Genomic DNA, 15,959 nt, shown 5'->3' with positions numbered 1-15,959 from the left:
GAACGTAGGTAAGATTCATTGTTAGAACCTTATTTAATAAAATTAAAAACATACTTCACATAGTAGGCTATGAGTAGTACATAACTTTCATGTTATTGCCACATTAATTATTGTCTGTGTTTGTGGTATCTACCCAAGACAACTCATGCCAAACTGGCCAATAAATGATATATTCTTGTCTCAATTAGTTGCTTCATGATATGTATATTCTGCATAATAATAGGAATCTTTCATTTGTAGATTCGTACTGCTTAAAGAATTTGTACAGTTTAATCAGTAGTTCTAAAAGCAATATTTATTTTCCTCAAATTAATTACTTAAATAAGAACCTCGTCTAGTTAGGGATGAGAAGTTATGCCTTGTAATTGAAGGAATACACTAAGTGTATGTTAAAATAAAAAACATCAATTATCATTTAACACTCACTTGCTTCTCTGTCATGGCCTTGTCGTATGCTGCTTGTACAATATCCAGCTCTGCTTGTTTGGCATCCAGCTCTGCTTGTGCCTTCTGGAGATCTAACATGGCTATGGCCAGCCGATTTTCCTGGATTGCCAAATTAGCCTAAGACAAAAATAAATAAATGAATGAATGAATGAATGAATGCCAGTATTTTCTCTATAAAATAAGTGGGCCTGCAGCATGGCATTATCCAAGGATGCAGGGACAGCTTCTGCTTATTTACCGATAACAGAAAGATGCATCTATACAGCATATACTTTTGTTACTTAACTGATAGCCACAACTTCTTGCAGCATAAAAGCAGGGATGATTTTTGACTCTTCAACAAAATTTGTCATTTACCCTTGCCACTTTCTCACCTTACTGTTGTCCCACATTTTACCCAGCTCCTAATTCTTCAATTATCACTGTCAGAAGAGTTTTTAGAAGTTCTGATTTTTTTTTGTCTTTTGCCTTCTAGGCTACTCTCCCTTTCCAATTCCTTCTCCATTTATCAAAAGTTCTTCAAAGGGCCATATTTTCATTCACATCAGATTTCCTAATACCACATCCACCTAAAAGAGGTCCAGATATTCTTCCATTACCGTGCATACAGGTCATTTCCTTTTTCAGGCTGACTGATAATCCTGATCTACGATGATCCTACTTACTACCTTCAATCTAAACAAAGATATATCGTGAATAGGTTAAGTAGATCTGATGGGAATAGATTATAGATACATGTGACAGAAATGTTCTGTTTAACCTTAAATCCATTCAGCAAGTACCCATGGATCATGCATTCGTTTTTCTCACCCTGTTTCTGCAATATTTTACTGCAAAGTATTTCTTTGAAATTAACTTTCAGAAATGTTTACCATAATGTTAAATACTTTCACCTTAATGTACAATACCTTTAGTGGTAAAACTTCTTTGTTAATGGAAAAGAAGGACGCCATAGCCCTTGTCCAGGAGCAAATTCCTGCTACATTGCCACAGACTCTCCTGGCTGTTTCAATATTGTAGTCACTCATTTCAAAGTAAGGCTGAAGTAAATCAATGACTTCCTCATTAATCGTGTCTTTAGGAAATTGCTAGGATGGTAAAATAACAAACAAACATCAGCAAGGTTCACTGTTAGCTGTGAACAAATCTATCTATTAAAAGATCACTACTGTTTATATCTTTTTACATAAATATAAACCAACAGTTTTGCTGTTTGGTCACATGCTTTGGAAGTAATATTGCATTGTACTGTATGTTCTTGTAAAAAATGCATTTAAGAACTAGCGAAGTTTAAATTACAAAGAGGCCATCAAAAACTTCAAACTGGTATAATTAGCCCAATTTTTATGCAAGTTTCTGTTTTGGCAGCTAACACATTTTAACTAGATACTTTAAGCCATAACAGAAGTATTGAAGCAAGTAAGTAGAGTGTTAAAATATAATTTCTGTTGATCCACATAATATGAATTGAATATGAATATAATATGAATGCTTAAGGTAATGCTTACATCCTAGTTACCCTGCCTTCTTGCCTACAGAACAATTTAATTTTAAGAACACATACCTTAAACAAAAGAGGTAATTAAACTCTAAATAAAACTATTGCCAAAACATACTCACTTCTTAAGTTAGCATTTTCTAAAATTAAACCTACAATTATCTAAATAAATAGTGAATGCTCATGAGTGTAGCTCTGAAAAATCAGATTAATTATGTGCACTTTTTACTTTGACAAAAAAATTGAAAACAAATCGTATGCTTTATTCAGCTAAGAAAGAAAGGAACTCTGAATAATTTGCTGACCTGAAGATTTTGCAGGAAGTTTCCTGCTGTCATGAGCTTCAAAGACTCTTGCCATGAGGGGATTGTGCAAGCCCTCTCGACGTCAATTTTGACAGTGTTCACTCTTCGCTGGAAGAGCAACAGTACGCAGTCCATGATACGCATGATGAGGTGAGGTGGTCTACCCAGCGTGCGCACTGTAGCGATATCAGTTGGCTTAATGGTCTAGGCAGGTAAGCACAAGAACAAAAACAGGCATCATAAAATGTAAATTATTTTCATCTGATGTGCATAATCTGCTCTGGAACTACTGAGCCATTGTAGGCTGTGCCTGAAATTTTACTGCTTATTTATCAGAAATCAATGGAATATGAATGAGTATGGATAGACAAGCTCCACAGTGTATTGGGATTGATGCGAACTATTTCTGTTTTACCAATCTTCCAACTATTCCTCTCAAACTTAACAATGCTGATAATGTTAAAAATTGTATGGAGTATGACAGGCACTGCATGTAGTAATAAAGCAAAATTTAACAGATTAAGTATCTTCTGGCGAAAGAATTCATTGGATTTGCTGGGTAATCAAACTGTCTTCAAATTCCAAATTTGGTAATCCCTGCAGTGTTTGGCTCATTAGGTTCTGGTCCTGATGAAAGTTCGCGGCCTGAAATGCCGACTGTTTATTCCTTTCCCTGGATGCTGCCTGACCTGCTGAGTTCCTCCAGCATTTTGTGGGCGTTGCTCTGAATTTTCAGCATCTGCAGAATCTCTTGAGTTTATAGAGTTCAGCTCAGCAGGAGCGCCCATTGCAGCAGGAGAAACACTGGGTGACAGGGTACATGTTCCAAGGAGGAAGTACTAAGATTAGCCTCTACTGAGAGATTTTGAAGAATTGGTTTTGGAACTGATGCATGGAAATTCATAGATCCATAACCTCTGGATTGTTAACAGATCCATGTGTTCTAAAAATGGAATTATATAATTACTCAATCCATAGAAGTAGTTTTAAAAATTAAAGGATTAAAATAAAAACAACAAAAAATATATAAATGAGAATTGTCCTGAAATACAATCATTTATCTTAACCCCTATGTATTTTCCTCTGGTCAAAATTCAAAGTACATTATCAAAGCATGTAGAAATTATACAACCTTGAGATTTGTTTGCTTACAGGCAGCCACAATCAAAGAAACCCGATAAAACTCAATCTAATTAGAGTCCGACACCCAATGCATAGAGAGAGAAGAAACACACACAAATCGTGCAAACTATAAAAGCAAGCAACAGCATTTCAGATGAAATGAATCCAAAGGCTCAACGCCCAGAGCAGCCGGAGCAGGCCCATGTCTACCTGTCACTCAGTGTTTCTCCTGCTGCAACAGAGCTTCTGCTAAGCCGAACAGTATCAACTCAAGAAATCCTGCAGATGCTGAAAATCAGTTCATCAAGCAGCAGGGTAAATAGCCATGAAGCTCGCAGATATGAAGCCTGGAGGAGCCAGAGCAGTCTCTCAGTCTCAGTACCACGGACAGAGGAGTTAACATCGCGGAAGAGCGAGCAGAATCAGCCCGATTCTTGTCTCCAGTCTCGATCCCCTGCCTTTTCAGTCTATCCAGGCCTGCAGTTAAACACCGCGTCATTATCCCCACTAGAACTTGGGGCCTGCCGCAGCGATACGCTCTGGGGCCCAGGCCCACTGAAGAACTCACTGCACCAGGTTAGAAGTGGTGCAGATATTTTGAGTGAATTCCCTCCATAAAAGCAGTGGTGAGCCTTAGGCACAGAGTCCAACAGCAAATATGGGAAACGAAACAGCAATGAACAGCTACAGATGGCATTGCTGAACTTCCCCTAAATCCAGGCAATGTATCCAGTGAATATGGAAAGGAAAATGTGCTTCACACATCCACTGCTTTCTGAGATTGCAGCTCAAGGGATAACTGTAATCTTCAGTGTTTGGTCCTATCACCCTACCAATTTAAAGAATGAGTGATGATCACAGTGCAACATATAGAGTTTAGCAAGATTGGTCTAACCATTTTCCCTGAATGGATAGTCCAAAACTAGGGACAAATGTTTTAGAATTAAAGGGTCAGTCATCTCAGACTGAGAAGAGAAATCTCTTTGATCAAGTTTATGATTCCCCATCACCCAAGGACTGTTTTATTGACCTATTAAGTAACTCAAGAACAAGATTATTGATTTTTGGTTGCCAAGGGGATCAAAGAATATGGGGCAGTGAGAGATCATCCATCATTTTATTGACTGGTTGAGCAAAGTCAAAGGACTGAATACTGTATACAATGCCTTTGACCACTGCTAGACAGAGATACTGATTTTTGCTAAATGTATGTGCATTTGTTAACTCAATGTTTTACCCATTTGCAACATATAATTTCACTGAGATCTACAAACGGAGCCTGCGGGTTGTTTTTCCAATGGGCAGCCACTTACTGCTAATAGGCAACTTAGCAGAAAGTTTGGTGCTTTGTTCCCAGTTTTCAGCCAATAATGCAAATGGACAAAATAATCTCTATTTTTTCAGATGACAGTCCAATTGCTCCAGTGACACCATGAATTTCAATGCTTTTTAAGTGCAACTATTTTTGTTAAACAAAGAACTGTTCATTAGTTAGGCAAATGCTCTTTCCCAGAGATAAGGATAACAAAAATAGAAAAAAACAAGTGAGGATGAAAGTCTAGCTGTTGGAAATAAGGAACAATGCATAAACCGCAGGAGGAGCACAGCGGGTCAGGCAGCATCAATGGAGGGAAATGGTCAGTCAATATTTCAGGTCCAGACACTTTACTAAGGTTCAAAAATCAGGACAGCGGAAATAAATGACTTAATTTACCTGTAGAGCTGCCTCAGCCTCCTCCAGAGCAGGTTTTGCAGCTTCCAGCTTCTCTTCTGCAATGGCCTTGTCTGCTGATATACTATCAACTAAGGACTGAGCTTTATCCTTGACCTTTTGAACTTCTACTTTTACCTTCTCAGAAGCTTGAGCTTTCACAGTAACCTCCTTTAAAACCTTAAAAACACACAAAACAGAAATTCATAAGCTATCAATTCTAGTCTCAAAACAAACACTTAAACTCTATATTGAAAATGGGAATGAATTCTGGTTTAGATCGGTTTGACAATGGCTCATTTTTGCATGATCATTTCTAGAAAAATACAATATCCAAACAGGTGAAGAAATGATGCATGCAGCAACAATGTTCTCGGATGATTATGTGCAGCAATATGGATATATTAAAGAGATTTTTTTCTATTTCTCTTGCAAGATCGCAAACATCTTCCTATTTCAAGACCCGAAGGTCTACAGTACATGTGAAGAGTGGAAATTACAAATGTTATCACACATTTTGACACAGAGCTCTATAAGACAGTGAACAACAAGTTTCTTACAAGCATATTTAAACACTTAGAAAATAGCTTTTAATAGTTATGTAAATATTAAATGTATTTGTGATATATATTTATTGATCTGTGCAAGTGCGAAATGTGTGTAAATAACACGGACTTTTTTTTAAATGACACGATCGATTTGGTTGGTTCATTTTGCAGATTTAATCACGACGGCTTTGAAAACATTCACCAGTTTGAATGGTTAGTTTTTAAATCAGTGTTTAATATATATGCTTCTTACCTACTAGTTAAGTAAAAGCCACTGTATTTCACTGGTCAACTTGCACTTAATTGGTTAACGTATGGGAACCTAAACAAATGATTAAACTAACTATTATGATCAGAAAATTAATGGCCATTCCAAATGAACAATCAAGGTCATTTTACTGGGATCGTATCTTATTTCCAGTTTAACACCATAATTTCCAGGGTGATCCACAGAGTACACAGGATCTACCCACCTCTTCCTGAACCATCTGTAAAAATAGGGGTTAGATGCGATGTACAGAATTCGAATGTGTGTAAAATACAAATCAGGATGTGTTTCAACTCATCACTGGTACATGGATTATGTCTGTGCTACTACTAAAGGGTAGATGTGGGATTCACTAGTGGGATTAGGCTAGGTTCTGTAACAATGTCAATGGACTGGTGTTTTAAAGTTTGACATATGGTCCTACTTTGAAAATGTTTCATTCAGTGTGGGAAAACTCAGCATATTTTTATCTGGTTACACTTTCCAAACAATTCAGTGGATTTGGATGATGAGGGGGTCAGGGGAACAGAGAAAAATTGACTCGTTGTACAAATCTGTATCCAGTAATTTTTCCTCCTGCAATTCACAAAACCCAGAGAATTGCCCACATTTTATGGAATATTTGTGCCAACATCTGTCAAAGCCAGATTTTTTTTTATTGGTCACAAGGAAATGTAATCTTTTAAATGTGTACGACTAAAGTCTTAACTATGTAAACCAGTAAGATAAAAAAAGAACAAAAAGATTTCTGAAATATTATTTTGTTAAACTACATACCATATCGGCCTTTTCATTGGCTATTTGTAGCTCCCTCTCTTTCACTTCCAGTTCTTTACTCAGAGCAGCCACTGATTCTGATGCCTCCTTCAGTTTCTGAAGGCCTGTATTCATTCTGTAGAACAGATATATTTCGGTTCAGCAAACTCTTTGGCAAAGTATCTATCTTAAAACAACATGAAACCAGGTAAATCCATTTCAGCACCAAGTTTCAACTAATTATGCTTTCCCATTTTGCACTTTCTCAAGTTTTACTAAGTAACACAGTAAACTTATCATGTTAATAATTATAGACCATAATTCTATATTCACAGCATAACAATACAGCTTGTTTTATGTTAAGTTTAATAATTTAATGGCGGAATATGAATGATGTCGGGGTGAAGTAGTAATAGGTTATGGATTAGTGGTGTTTTCGTGTATACAATTAATATGGTAGTGACAGGAGATAAGTCAGGGGGAAAAATGGTTGTTTTAGCCAAGATTACAAATGATTTGCTAAGTCAATGACTAAAAAAAAAGGTATGTCACCGAAGACTTCAGCAAATTTGTACAGATGCACCATGGAGAGCACTCTAGTTAAATCACCATCTGGTACGGAGGCACCAATGTGCAGGATAGTCAAAAGCTGCATCGGGTTGTAATTCAGTCACTTCCATTATGGGCAGTGCCTTCCCCATCATTGAGGACATTTTCAAAAAGTGGTACCGCAAGAAAATGGCATCCATCCTTAAAACATGACCTCTTATCATTACCATTGAGAAAGTACAGGAGCCCAAGGACCCACACTCAACATTATATAAAAGGCATCAGATTTCAGAATGGACTATGAACCTGTGCTGTCTTTACGACAGTTATTTAGTTTATAATATTTTTGCTTAGTAATTCATTCGATAGTATTTTCTAGTTAGAATTAGAAGTGTTTAAAGTATATTCATTGCATGTAAAATATATCGGCATGTGATGACGTCACATCCGGTTTCGCCGCGTCTTGTGGGAAAATACCGGTTTGAAATTAGTGCGAGGGTGGGGGCTTACCACGAGGCACACCTGAGCAGAAGTTGTTTTGCAGGCATGAGAAATCACAGTGACAGCAACGCTGTAAGTTAACAGATAATCGATATATTGAACTAAGATGTTAATGCCGATCCTGTTAGAAGTAACGACGGTAGATAATGTTTATGCTTTCGTTAGTTAAAGAGTCGCGGATAGTTTGCATGGAAGTGTATTTAAAGTAGTCAATGGAGCAGGTAAACTCTCCCTGTATACTGCACCTTAGTGTAATGTAGTTATAGTCACCTTTGCAAGTATTTACACTTGAAATGTGATATTAAGGAAGGAACAAATACTGTATCAATCTTGTATTGTTTTATCAACAGTTTTCACCATATGTTAATGTGAAGAGTGAACAGTAAATGGTTAATCTTACTGCGATCTGGTTCTTATTAACTGGTTTATCTCGACGTTAAATTCAGCGTTCGTTACACGCGAAGGAGAATGTTACAGAACCCATGAACACTAACTCACTCTTTGCTCCCCTCTACTCTTTATATACATCTTATGGCAGCTTATAGTTTAAAATGTATTACACCGTATTGCTGTTGCAAAATAACTAATTTTATGTCATATATCAGTAATAATAAACCTGACTCTGATTCTTAAAAGAAAGTTTTTTGTACCTCCATCCAACAGCGTGACATGATATCCATGCTATTCTCTGCAGCAAGGGTACAAATGCAACTGCCCATACAATATCTTTAGCTCTCTTCCCCATCTTGATCCTCAGTCATCTGTTTACCTCTCTGTCTATTACCTGCAAAATGACTAATGATGCCCTTAGAGAAGTCAGAATAAATGTCAGTTTAACTAGTAACTTCCTTTGGTAAGAGTAAATCCACTTCTGTAAAAAAAAAGTTGTTTGCATTAAATTCCTACCGATTTGCTAATGTTTGGACCTCAGTGTGCTTCTCCTTGTAGGTGGCTTTGTATCCCTGGATGAATGAGAGATAGGATTTTGGTGTCACATGAGTGGATCGGCGATATCTTTGGAAATAGTCCACACATTTCTCAGCCACTCCATCTTGGAAGAATCCCATGCATTGCACCACCTCCCTTTTAACCTCAGTGCTGCAGTCAATTTCAAAAGAAGATAGGAAGTGCTCAGAAACTGTTGAAAAAAAAACAACAAACAATTTAATCTATAAAAAGGGAAATGAATTAAATTGTTTGTACTTGTACCAAAACCAAAGTGAAAAATTGTTCTGCATAAAAGAAAGTAGCCATATTTTCACTCTAATCTTCAGTTACTGCTGAGGAATTAAAATTGCAGTATCTACGTACTGGCTTCTCAATACTAATGTTTACTTAAATTACTATAAATATTTAATTTATCAATGGGCAATTTCATTATCTTCCATAGTAAAAACTAACTGATGTGTTCATTATAGAGGGATTGTGCAGAGCGCACCAGGCTTGCAAGATATTCACAGCTGAACTTTATTGATAACCTCGCCTGTACAGTACGTGAATGCCTCCCAAGTGGGAGTGGGTAACTGAGTGATATAGAAATACTCTATTAACTACCGCAACACTAACAAGAAGAAAAGTCAGCTCTTGAAAAATAATTTTATTATAAAAGTGAAACAATATAAACAAGTATAAAAGTTGATTACACATTAGATTCCTTCAAAAGCTAATTGGATATCATTATAAGAATTAAAGGTATCCAATGATGCTCTTTTGAATCTCCGAGACAGTTGGCTGTTGATAGCTATCATCACAGAAATATAAATTGTGATTATTTTAGATTAAAACTAATTTTTTTCATTCTTAAACCATTTGTTTATTTCAGAATTATTTTAATACAACAAGAAATTAAGACTTTAGTTATTTAGTAAGACTCCTCAGAACACTTAATCAAAAGCAACTATCTCACAGTCCCATGTTTGATATCATTCATTAAATACAAGAGGAATCCCCAGGATAAAAACATCATTACAGAGAGCATGAAAACACTCACCGTGTTACTGGTACTAAAGCTTATTCTAAAATTATATGTTTACTCCAGCAACACACAGCAAGAATGATAAAATTCATTAAACAAATCTACATCTTAAATAGACAAATGTTACTGTCGCCTGCTAGATGTTAATTTGTACAAACACCTCTGAGAACATGTCTCAAATTCCTCTTTGAATTGCTTCATTTTAGCACATTTAAATACCTGCTTTAAAATACATTGAGCACCTTCAGTGCTCAAACCAAAAGTTAACCATCAGAAAATTCCCTTCACAGTTCCATATTACTCATCAAATATTTGAATGATATATTCTTCTCAAATTTAAACAACATTAGTAACTTTGTCAATCTGATGTTATGTGCTTCAACCTACCAGCAACAAGGGCATCTTTGGGCCAACGACTGAACCAGTTAATGGTGCAGCCTGAAATGAGCGCTGGAAACTTGAGTGCTCGATTACGGAATTTCTCTCCCACTGGTGAAAAGCACAGCACTACATGAAGATTCTGACGAACTCTAGTCATGAAGTATTCATACAAGTTTTCAACAGTCGGGGGCCTGCGAGGACACTCCTTCTTCATTACTGGTATCAGGTTGCATATAACTTCATCTAGTTCATCCCGAGCAAAGAGGTTAGAGATCTAAGATCAAAATAACATTTGAAAACCTAATGTTAACATGACTGCAGCTAATAATAAAAGGAAGTCAATGTGGTGGAGCATGCAGTCTGTCAACAATTAGACCCAAGATTCATTCCCACACCAAGCTGATAAGAATTGGGAATGCTGTCAGCTATTTCTACCCTGCCCAGTTAATGAAAATGCCCATGAACTGCAGGTGGAAGAAATTGGTGCTTCTTTCTAGATTTTATTTTAAATATGACAAATATTTTCACCAGAAGGACTGTGATAGTGGTAATAAAAATCATAAGAGCTCTATAGACCTGAAAAATATGGCAAGGCGTTGATAGCACTAATTGATTAACTTACCTCACCAGATGACAGAACATTGTTCAAATATTCAAGGAAAGACTCATCTTTGACCTCATTATCTGTAAAGATGAAGGTGATTCCCTTCCCCTGATGACCTGCGGATTTATACAAAATCTTCAAATCCTCCATCAGGTTAGAGCTGTTATATGACCTGAGAAAAGGAAGGGGAAAGTACACTCAGTGGCCACTTTATTAGGTACTCATACTCATTAATTCAAATATCTAATCAGCCAATCACGTGACAGCAACTCACTGCAAAAAAAATCATGCCGACATGGTCAGAGTTTCAGTTCTTATTCAAACCAATTGAGGAAGAAATGTGATCTAAATTACTTTGATTGTGGAATGATTGTTGGTGTCAGATGGGGTAGTTTGAGTATCTCAGAAACTGCTGATCTGGGATTTTCACATACAACAGTCTCTAGATCTTACAGAGAATGGTGCAAAAAAACAAAAATAAAATCCAGTGAGTGGCAGTTCTGAGGGTAAAAAAACTTATTAATGAGTGAGATCAGAGGAGAATGGCCAGACTGGTTCAAACTGACAGGAAGGCGACAGTAACTCAAATAACCACGCATAACAGCAGTGCTGTGCAGCAAAGCATCTCTGTGTGCACAGAACATCGAACTTTGAAACTGATGTGCTACAGCAACAGACCAAGAACATACAGAAATACATTTAGGGGCCATCTTATTATGTATTACCTGTAATTAGAGTATGTACTGAATGTATTTAGCTTATTCAAAGGAAATCTATTTTATGAAATACCTTCATAATAGAAAAAAACAGTCACAGAAAGGAATACATGACAGAACCTTTAATGTCATAATTCTTCCAGGCCTTAAATGTTCAGTTGGCCTTTTCTCCTTGGAGCGACGGAGGATGAGAGGTGACCTGATAGAGGTGTAATAAGATGATGAGAGGCATTGATCGTGTAGATAGTCAGAGGCTTTTTCCCAGGGTTGAAATGGCTTACACAAGAAGGCACAGTTTTAAGGTGATGGAAGTAGGTACAGAAGAAATGTCAGGGGTAAGTTTCCTGTTTACATCTGTAAGGGGTTTCTTCTTTATGCTACTGCATATGTTAATCAAAATGGCTTCTTTGTTATGTTAAAAGTAAAAATGCTTCTTTGTTATGGTAACTGGTGAGAGAGTGCTTTCTCTCGCAGCTTGTTTGGGTTATAATTACTAATAATGAGTATTGTATTCATTTGTTAACCAATTGGGATAGATGTTATTCTCCCTTGTGGGTCTGTAAGCTAGTGTTGCGCGGATTTTTGGGGAGTTGGAGGGGAGGTCGCGAGGAAGGATGCGCTCTGGTCGACCACCGAGGTTGGTCCCAGGCAGCAGGTCAAGGAGGTCGGAGAAGATCGAATAGTGGACTGAAGACTTCAATAGTTGAGCTCCAATGGTTGTGCATGAATTGACTGAACCCTGATAAGTTTTGGAGCCTTTTCTTTCTTTTCTTTCATATATATTGTATCGCCATTAATTACCTAGTTCAGTTTATAAAGTGTAATTTGTAAAATGTACATTGTGTGCTGGCTGATGATTGCTGTTTGAGACCGTATCAGGTGGCATTGCACAGCAACTGACGCAACCGTGAGACGAGGTTGGGCGGGGGACGGGGTCTCCCCTAGATATGTACGAGTCAATGTGAGCGCGTGGAATGGGCTGCCGGCAATGGTGGAGGAGGCGGATATGATAGGGTCTTTTAAGAGACTCCTGGACAGGTATAGGAAGATCAGAAAAATAGAGGGTAACCCTAGATCGGGGGTCGGCAACCCGCGGCTCCGGAGCCACATGTGGCTCTTTTACGTCTGTGCTGCGGCTCCCTGTTACTTTGGGAAATAATTGGTTGTGGCGACCCTTTTCCTGGCACATCCGAACCGACTCACAATTACATAGCCTACGGGGGTTTGCGAGCACAGAGCTTTGGAGCCTCTGCGCCATGGGGGGCAGGTTGAGGGAGGCTTAAAAGTGAGGCTGAAGATTTCGAATAAGGTTTTTTCCTTCGACTGCAGTTACCGACTCCGTGTCGTAATTTTAGCGCTGCGTGTAGCACACCGCTACATGGTCAGTATTTAATTAAAATGTATTTTATGTTAGTTTGTTAGTTTTTGAAATGTAAATCTAAATTTGAAGATTATGGTGATCTTGTACAATCTAAATAAGATGTTGTGGCGACCCATTTCCTGACACATCCGAACCGGCTCACAATTAGCCAGCGTTCAGGCTAAGGGAGATAGCCTATGGGGGTTTGTGAGTACGTGTCTTTTGCAGCATCCGCGCCCATGGGGGGCGGGTTGAGGGAGGCTTAAAAGCAAGGCTGTTTAGTTCGAATAAAGCTATCTTTGACTGCAGTTTACTGACTGCGTGTAGCAACCGCTACGTGTTTTTATCGCTGGCTGTCCAGAGGGGAGGTGCTGAAACGCTTTGTCGCGTGTCTGGAAGAAGTGAAAACTTTCCTGGGCAGCAAAGGACTCAACTTTCCTGAGCTGGAACAGCCAGAGTGGCTGGAAAAGCTACACTTCATGGTAGACATGACAGCGCACCTGAACACGCTGAACACAGCTCTTCAACGGGGTAAGGACGTACAGCCCTGCACATGTTGGAGGATGTTTTGGCATTCCAGCACAAGTTGACAGTGCTTGCCAGAGATTTACAGAAAGGCACATTGTCTCACTTGCCCAATTTGAGAGAGTTCAAACAATGTCACGACATGATAAATTCGGAGTATTTACATTCTGCAATCATCGCAATGCAAACATCGTTTGGGAAACGCTTCTGTGAGTTCAGAGAGGAAAAAAACACATTATCCTTCCCGGTCACTCCCCTAAGCATCGATCCATCCCTACTGAATACGACTGCATTGTCAGGTGTGAGTCAACCTGACCAAGTATGATAAATATTTTAATTGCCTATTATTTTACGTATATTCATATGTTTTCATTGTTCAGTGAAATAGTCCTTTTATTTTTCAGGTTGACAGCCGGCTGACGTTATTTTTGGTTTGCTGCTGGCGGCAAATTTAAGTTTGGCGTTTTTCATAAATACAAGAAGGACTCAAATAGACGTTGAGTATTTTACTTAAAAGTAACCTTTAACCTAACGTCTTTTTTTCGGAGTTCAAAATGTTTCTGTTGCATGCAGAAATGTAATTTCGTTTTCTCTGCAGGAGTTCATCAATTTCATAAATGCAACACATTATAGTTTGTTTATACATAGCATAAAGGCAAAACAAAACGTTGTGTGCAGTGTTATTTCATTTTAAATGTCAAACGGGTTTTGCGGCTCCCAGTGTTTTCTTTTCTGTGGGAAACGGGTCCAAGTGGCTCTTTCAGTGGTAAAGGTTGCTGACCCCTGCCCTAGATAATTTCTCAGGTAAGGTCATGTTCAGCACAGCTTTGTGGGCCGAAGGGCCTGTATTGTGTTGTAGGTTTTCTTTTTCTATGTTTCTAATATATGCAGTGGAGTATCGTGGATACTAAAATAACTTTTATGTTTACACTTGATATTAGAATTGCATTACAATTTATAAGTATCAGATAGGAGGTAGGAGGCCATAGCTCTTTTTACTCCCATCTGGTCATTGGAACATTACCTCGTGTTGATGAAACATCTTAAATAAAACAAACTAAATACTGAATGTACTCAGCCCAGGCAGCAACTGTGGAGAAAAAAAAATTGAATTAACCTTTCTGGTTGATGGCTTTTAATCAAAATAGATCAATGAAGTAACTGCCAGGTTGGAACAGAAGCCTTCAGTAGCTCACATTAATTTGCTTTTTGACGTACAAGTGTGGAAGGTCGTCTCATTCAATTATAAATTACATTCTTCTTAATTTTTACAAGACAAGGAGTGCCAATAGTTACTTTAAAATGAAAACAGTTGGGGTGTTATGTGTCGTTTCACCTTTTATGATTCAAAATACATTGCAGTCTTTTGACTTGAAAATGAGAGCAGAAGTCAAAGAATGTTACAGACTGACTTGCAAATTTTTAAAAGGTTGTTACCAAAGCCTTATCCTCTAAAAGGTTAAATTTACTAATCGTCATTGAAAAAGGAATAAAAAATGGCCAAGCCTTACCTTGTTAATGTGATTTGGAATGTCCTGTATCCAGCAATGAAGGATGCCAGTTTAGTCAGACTTTGCTTGCCAGATCCACCTACACCAACCAGTAATGCATTCCCACGAGGTGTACGAATAATACGTGAGATCTAGTGATAAAATAAATTATTTTGCTAATAAGCCAATATATTTATCATGGATAGAAAAGTATTAGATGAACTTCTGCACATAGTAAACTCAACATTTTTAGGAATTGCTTACAAAGCCACCGAATAACCCTAATTGTATTGCACTTGATGAAGTACTTCATACACACTATTGCAAATAAGGTGTAAATTTAAATAATTCCCAAAGGCAACTGAGCATTAAAAGGACCGAATGTCAGGGCTGTGTGAGAAGAAGGGGGAGGAATAGTAATCTGAACATTGTTTTAAAAGAGCCATACTGGCTCCATGGGTTAAGCAGCAATTTTCTATGTAATACACTTGATGATTCTATGATTGGGCATAAGGAGTGAAGAAATAGATCAACAGGTCAGTGTGGGAATACCCAAAGTTTTCCATTTCAGGCATTATTTACATCATTGCAGGATGATCCCACATACTTTGTAAGCAATACAGTTCTACAGGGGAAAATGGAATCCAGCTCATATGCAGCTGTTTCTAAATGGCAATTGATTATTGTTCAAATAATATAATTCCACTGCATTCACAAAATACCAGCTAGAAATCTTTTTTTAAGGACTTACTTGATATATATTTTTTTAAAGTGTATGTTATGTTTTATATCCAACTGACTTGAGTATTTGATTCAATATTTAACTTAAATACCAATGTCTTGCACAGCACTGCACTGAATGGAAGACAAAATAAGCCTAAATCCTCATATTAGGGATCTGTCCTCACAGAGTAATGTCCTATTACTGAGACAAGACTGGAAAGTGAAATCAGAAGTGATCTTTATGAAACTGTAACCAGTCCATGTCAATGTTATACTCAGATGTCACTGAAGATTCAGTCATCTTCCTGCATCTTGGCTTTGCCTGTGATCTCCTCAAAGTAAAGAATCTTGTAAAAACAAACAGCAAATTTGGCAGAAACCATAATATTGAAGAGATATGCGGATATCCCGCAGCTTTGCTTGACTGCATCAACGGTTGGGAACAATTCATGTGAGTCAGTGTTATCCACAATGCAAGCA

At 37.7% G+C, this 15,959-nt stretch overlaps 1 protein-coding gene across 1 annotated transcript in view; it reads right to left on the bottom strand.

The window, feature by feature from the left end:
• The window catches only part of dnah5 (dynein, axonemal, heavy chain 5), a 231,373-nt gene that overhangs the window by 47,726 nt on the left and 167,688 nt on the right, over window positions 1-15,959 (bottom strand). The window contains exons 53-61 of the mRNA XM_059945127.1: window positions 14,778-14,908; window positions 10,684-10,837; window positions 10,068-10,335; window positions 8,612-8,843; window positions 6,677-6,791; window positions 5,087-5,263; window positions 2,251-2,454; window positions 1,356-1,535; window positions 427-564 (exon numbers count right to left, since the gene is read on the bottom strand). Of these exons, the coding sequence (XP_059801110.1) occupies window positions 427-564; window positions 1,356-1,535; window positions 2,251-2,454; window positions 5,087-5,263; window positions 6,677-6,791; window positions 8,612-8,843; window positions 10,068-10,335; window positions 10,684-10,837; window positions 14,778-14,908 (1,599 nt within the window). The remainder of the gene's footprint in view (window positions 1-426; window positions 565-1,355; window positions 1,536-2,250; window positions 2,455-5,086; window positions 5,264-6,676; window positions 6,792-8,611; window positions 8,844-10,067; window positions 10,336-10,683; window positions 10,838-14,777; window positions 14,909-15,959) is intronic.

The sequence above is a fragment of the Hypanus sabinus genome, chromosome 20 (genome assembly GCF_030144855.1).
Source record: "Hypanus sabinus isolate sHypSab1 chromosome 20, sHypSab1.hap1, whole genome shotgun sequence".
NCBI lineage: Eukaryota > Metazoa > Chordata > Chondrichthyes > Myliobatiformes > Dasyatidae > Hypanus > Hypanus sabinus.
This window is presented reverse-complemented; position numbering and strand designations above follow the sequence as displayed.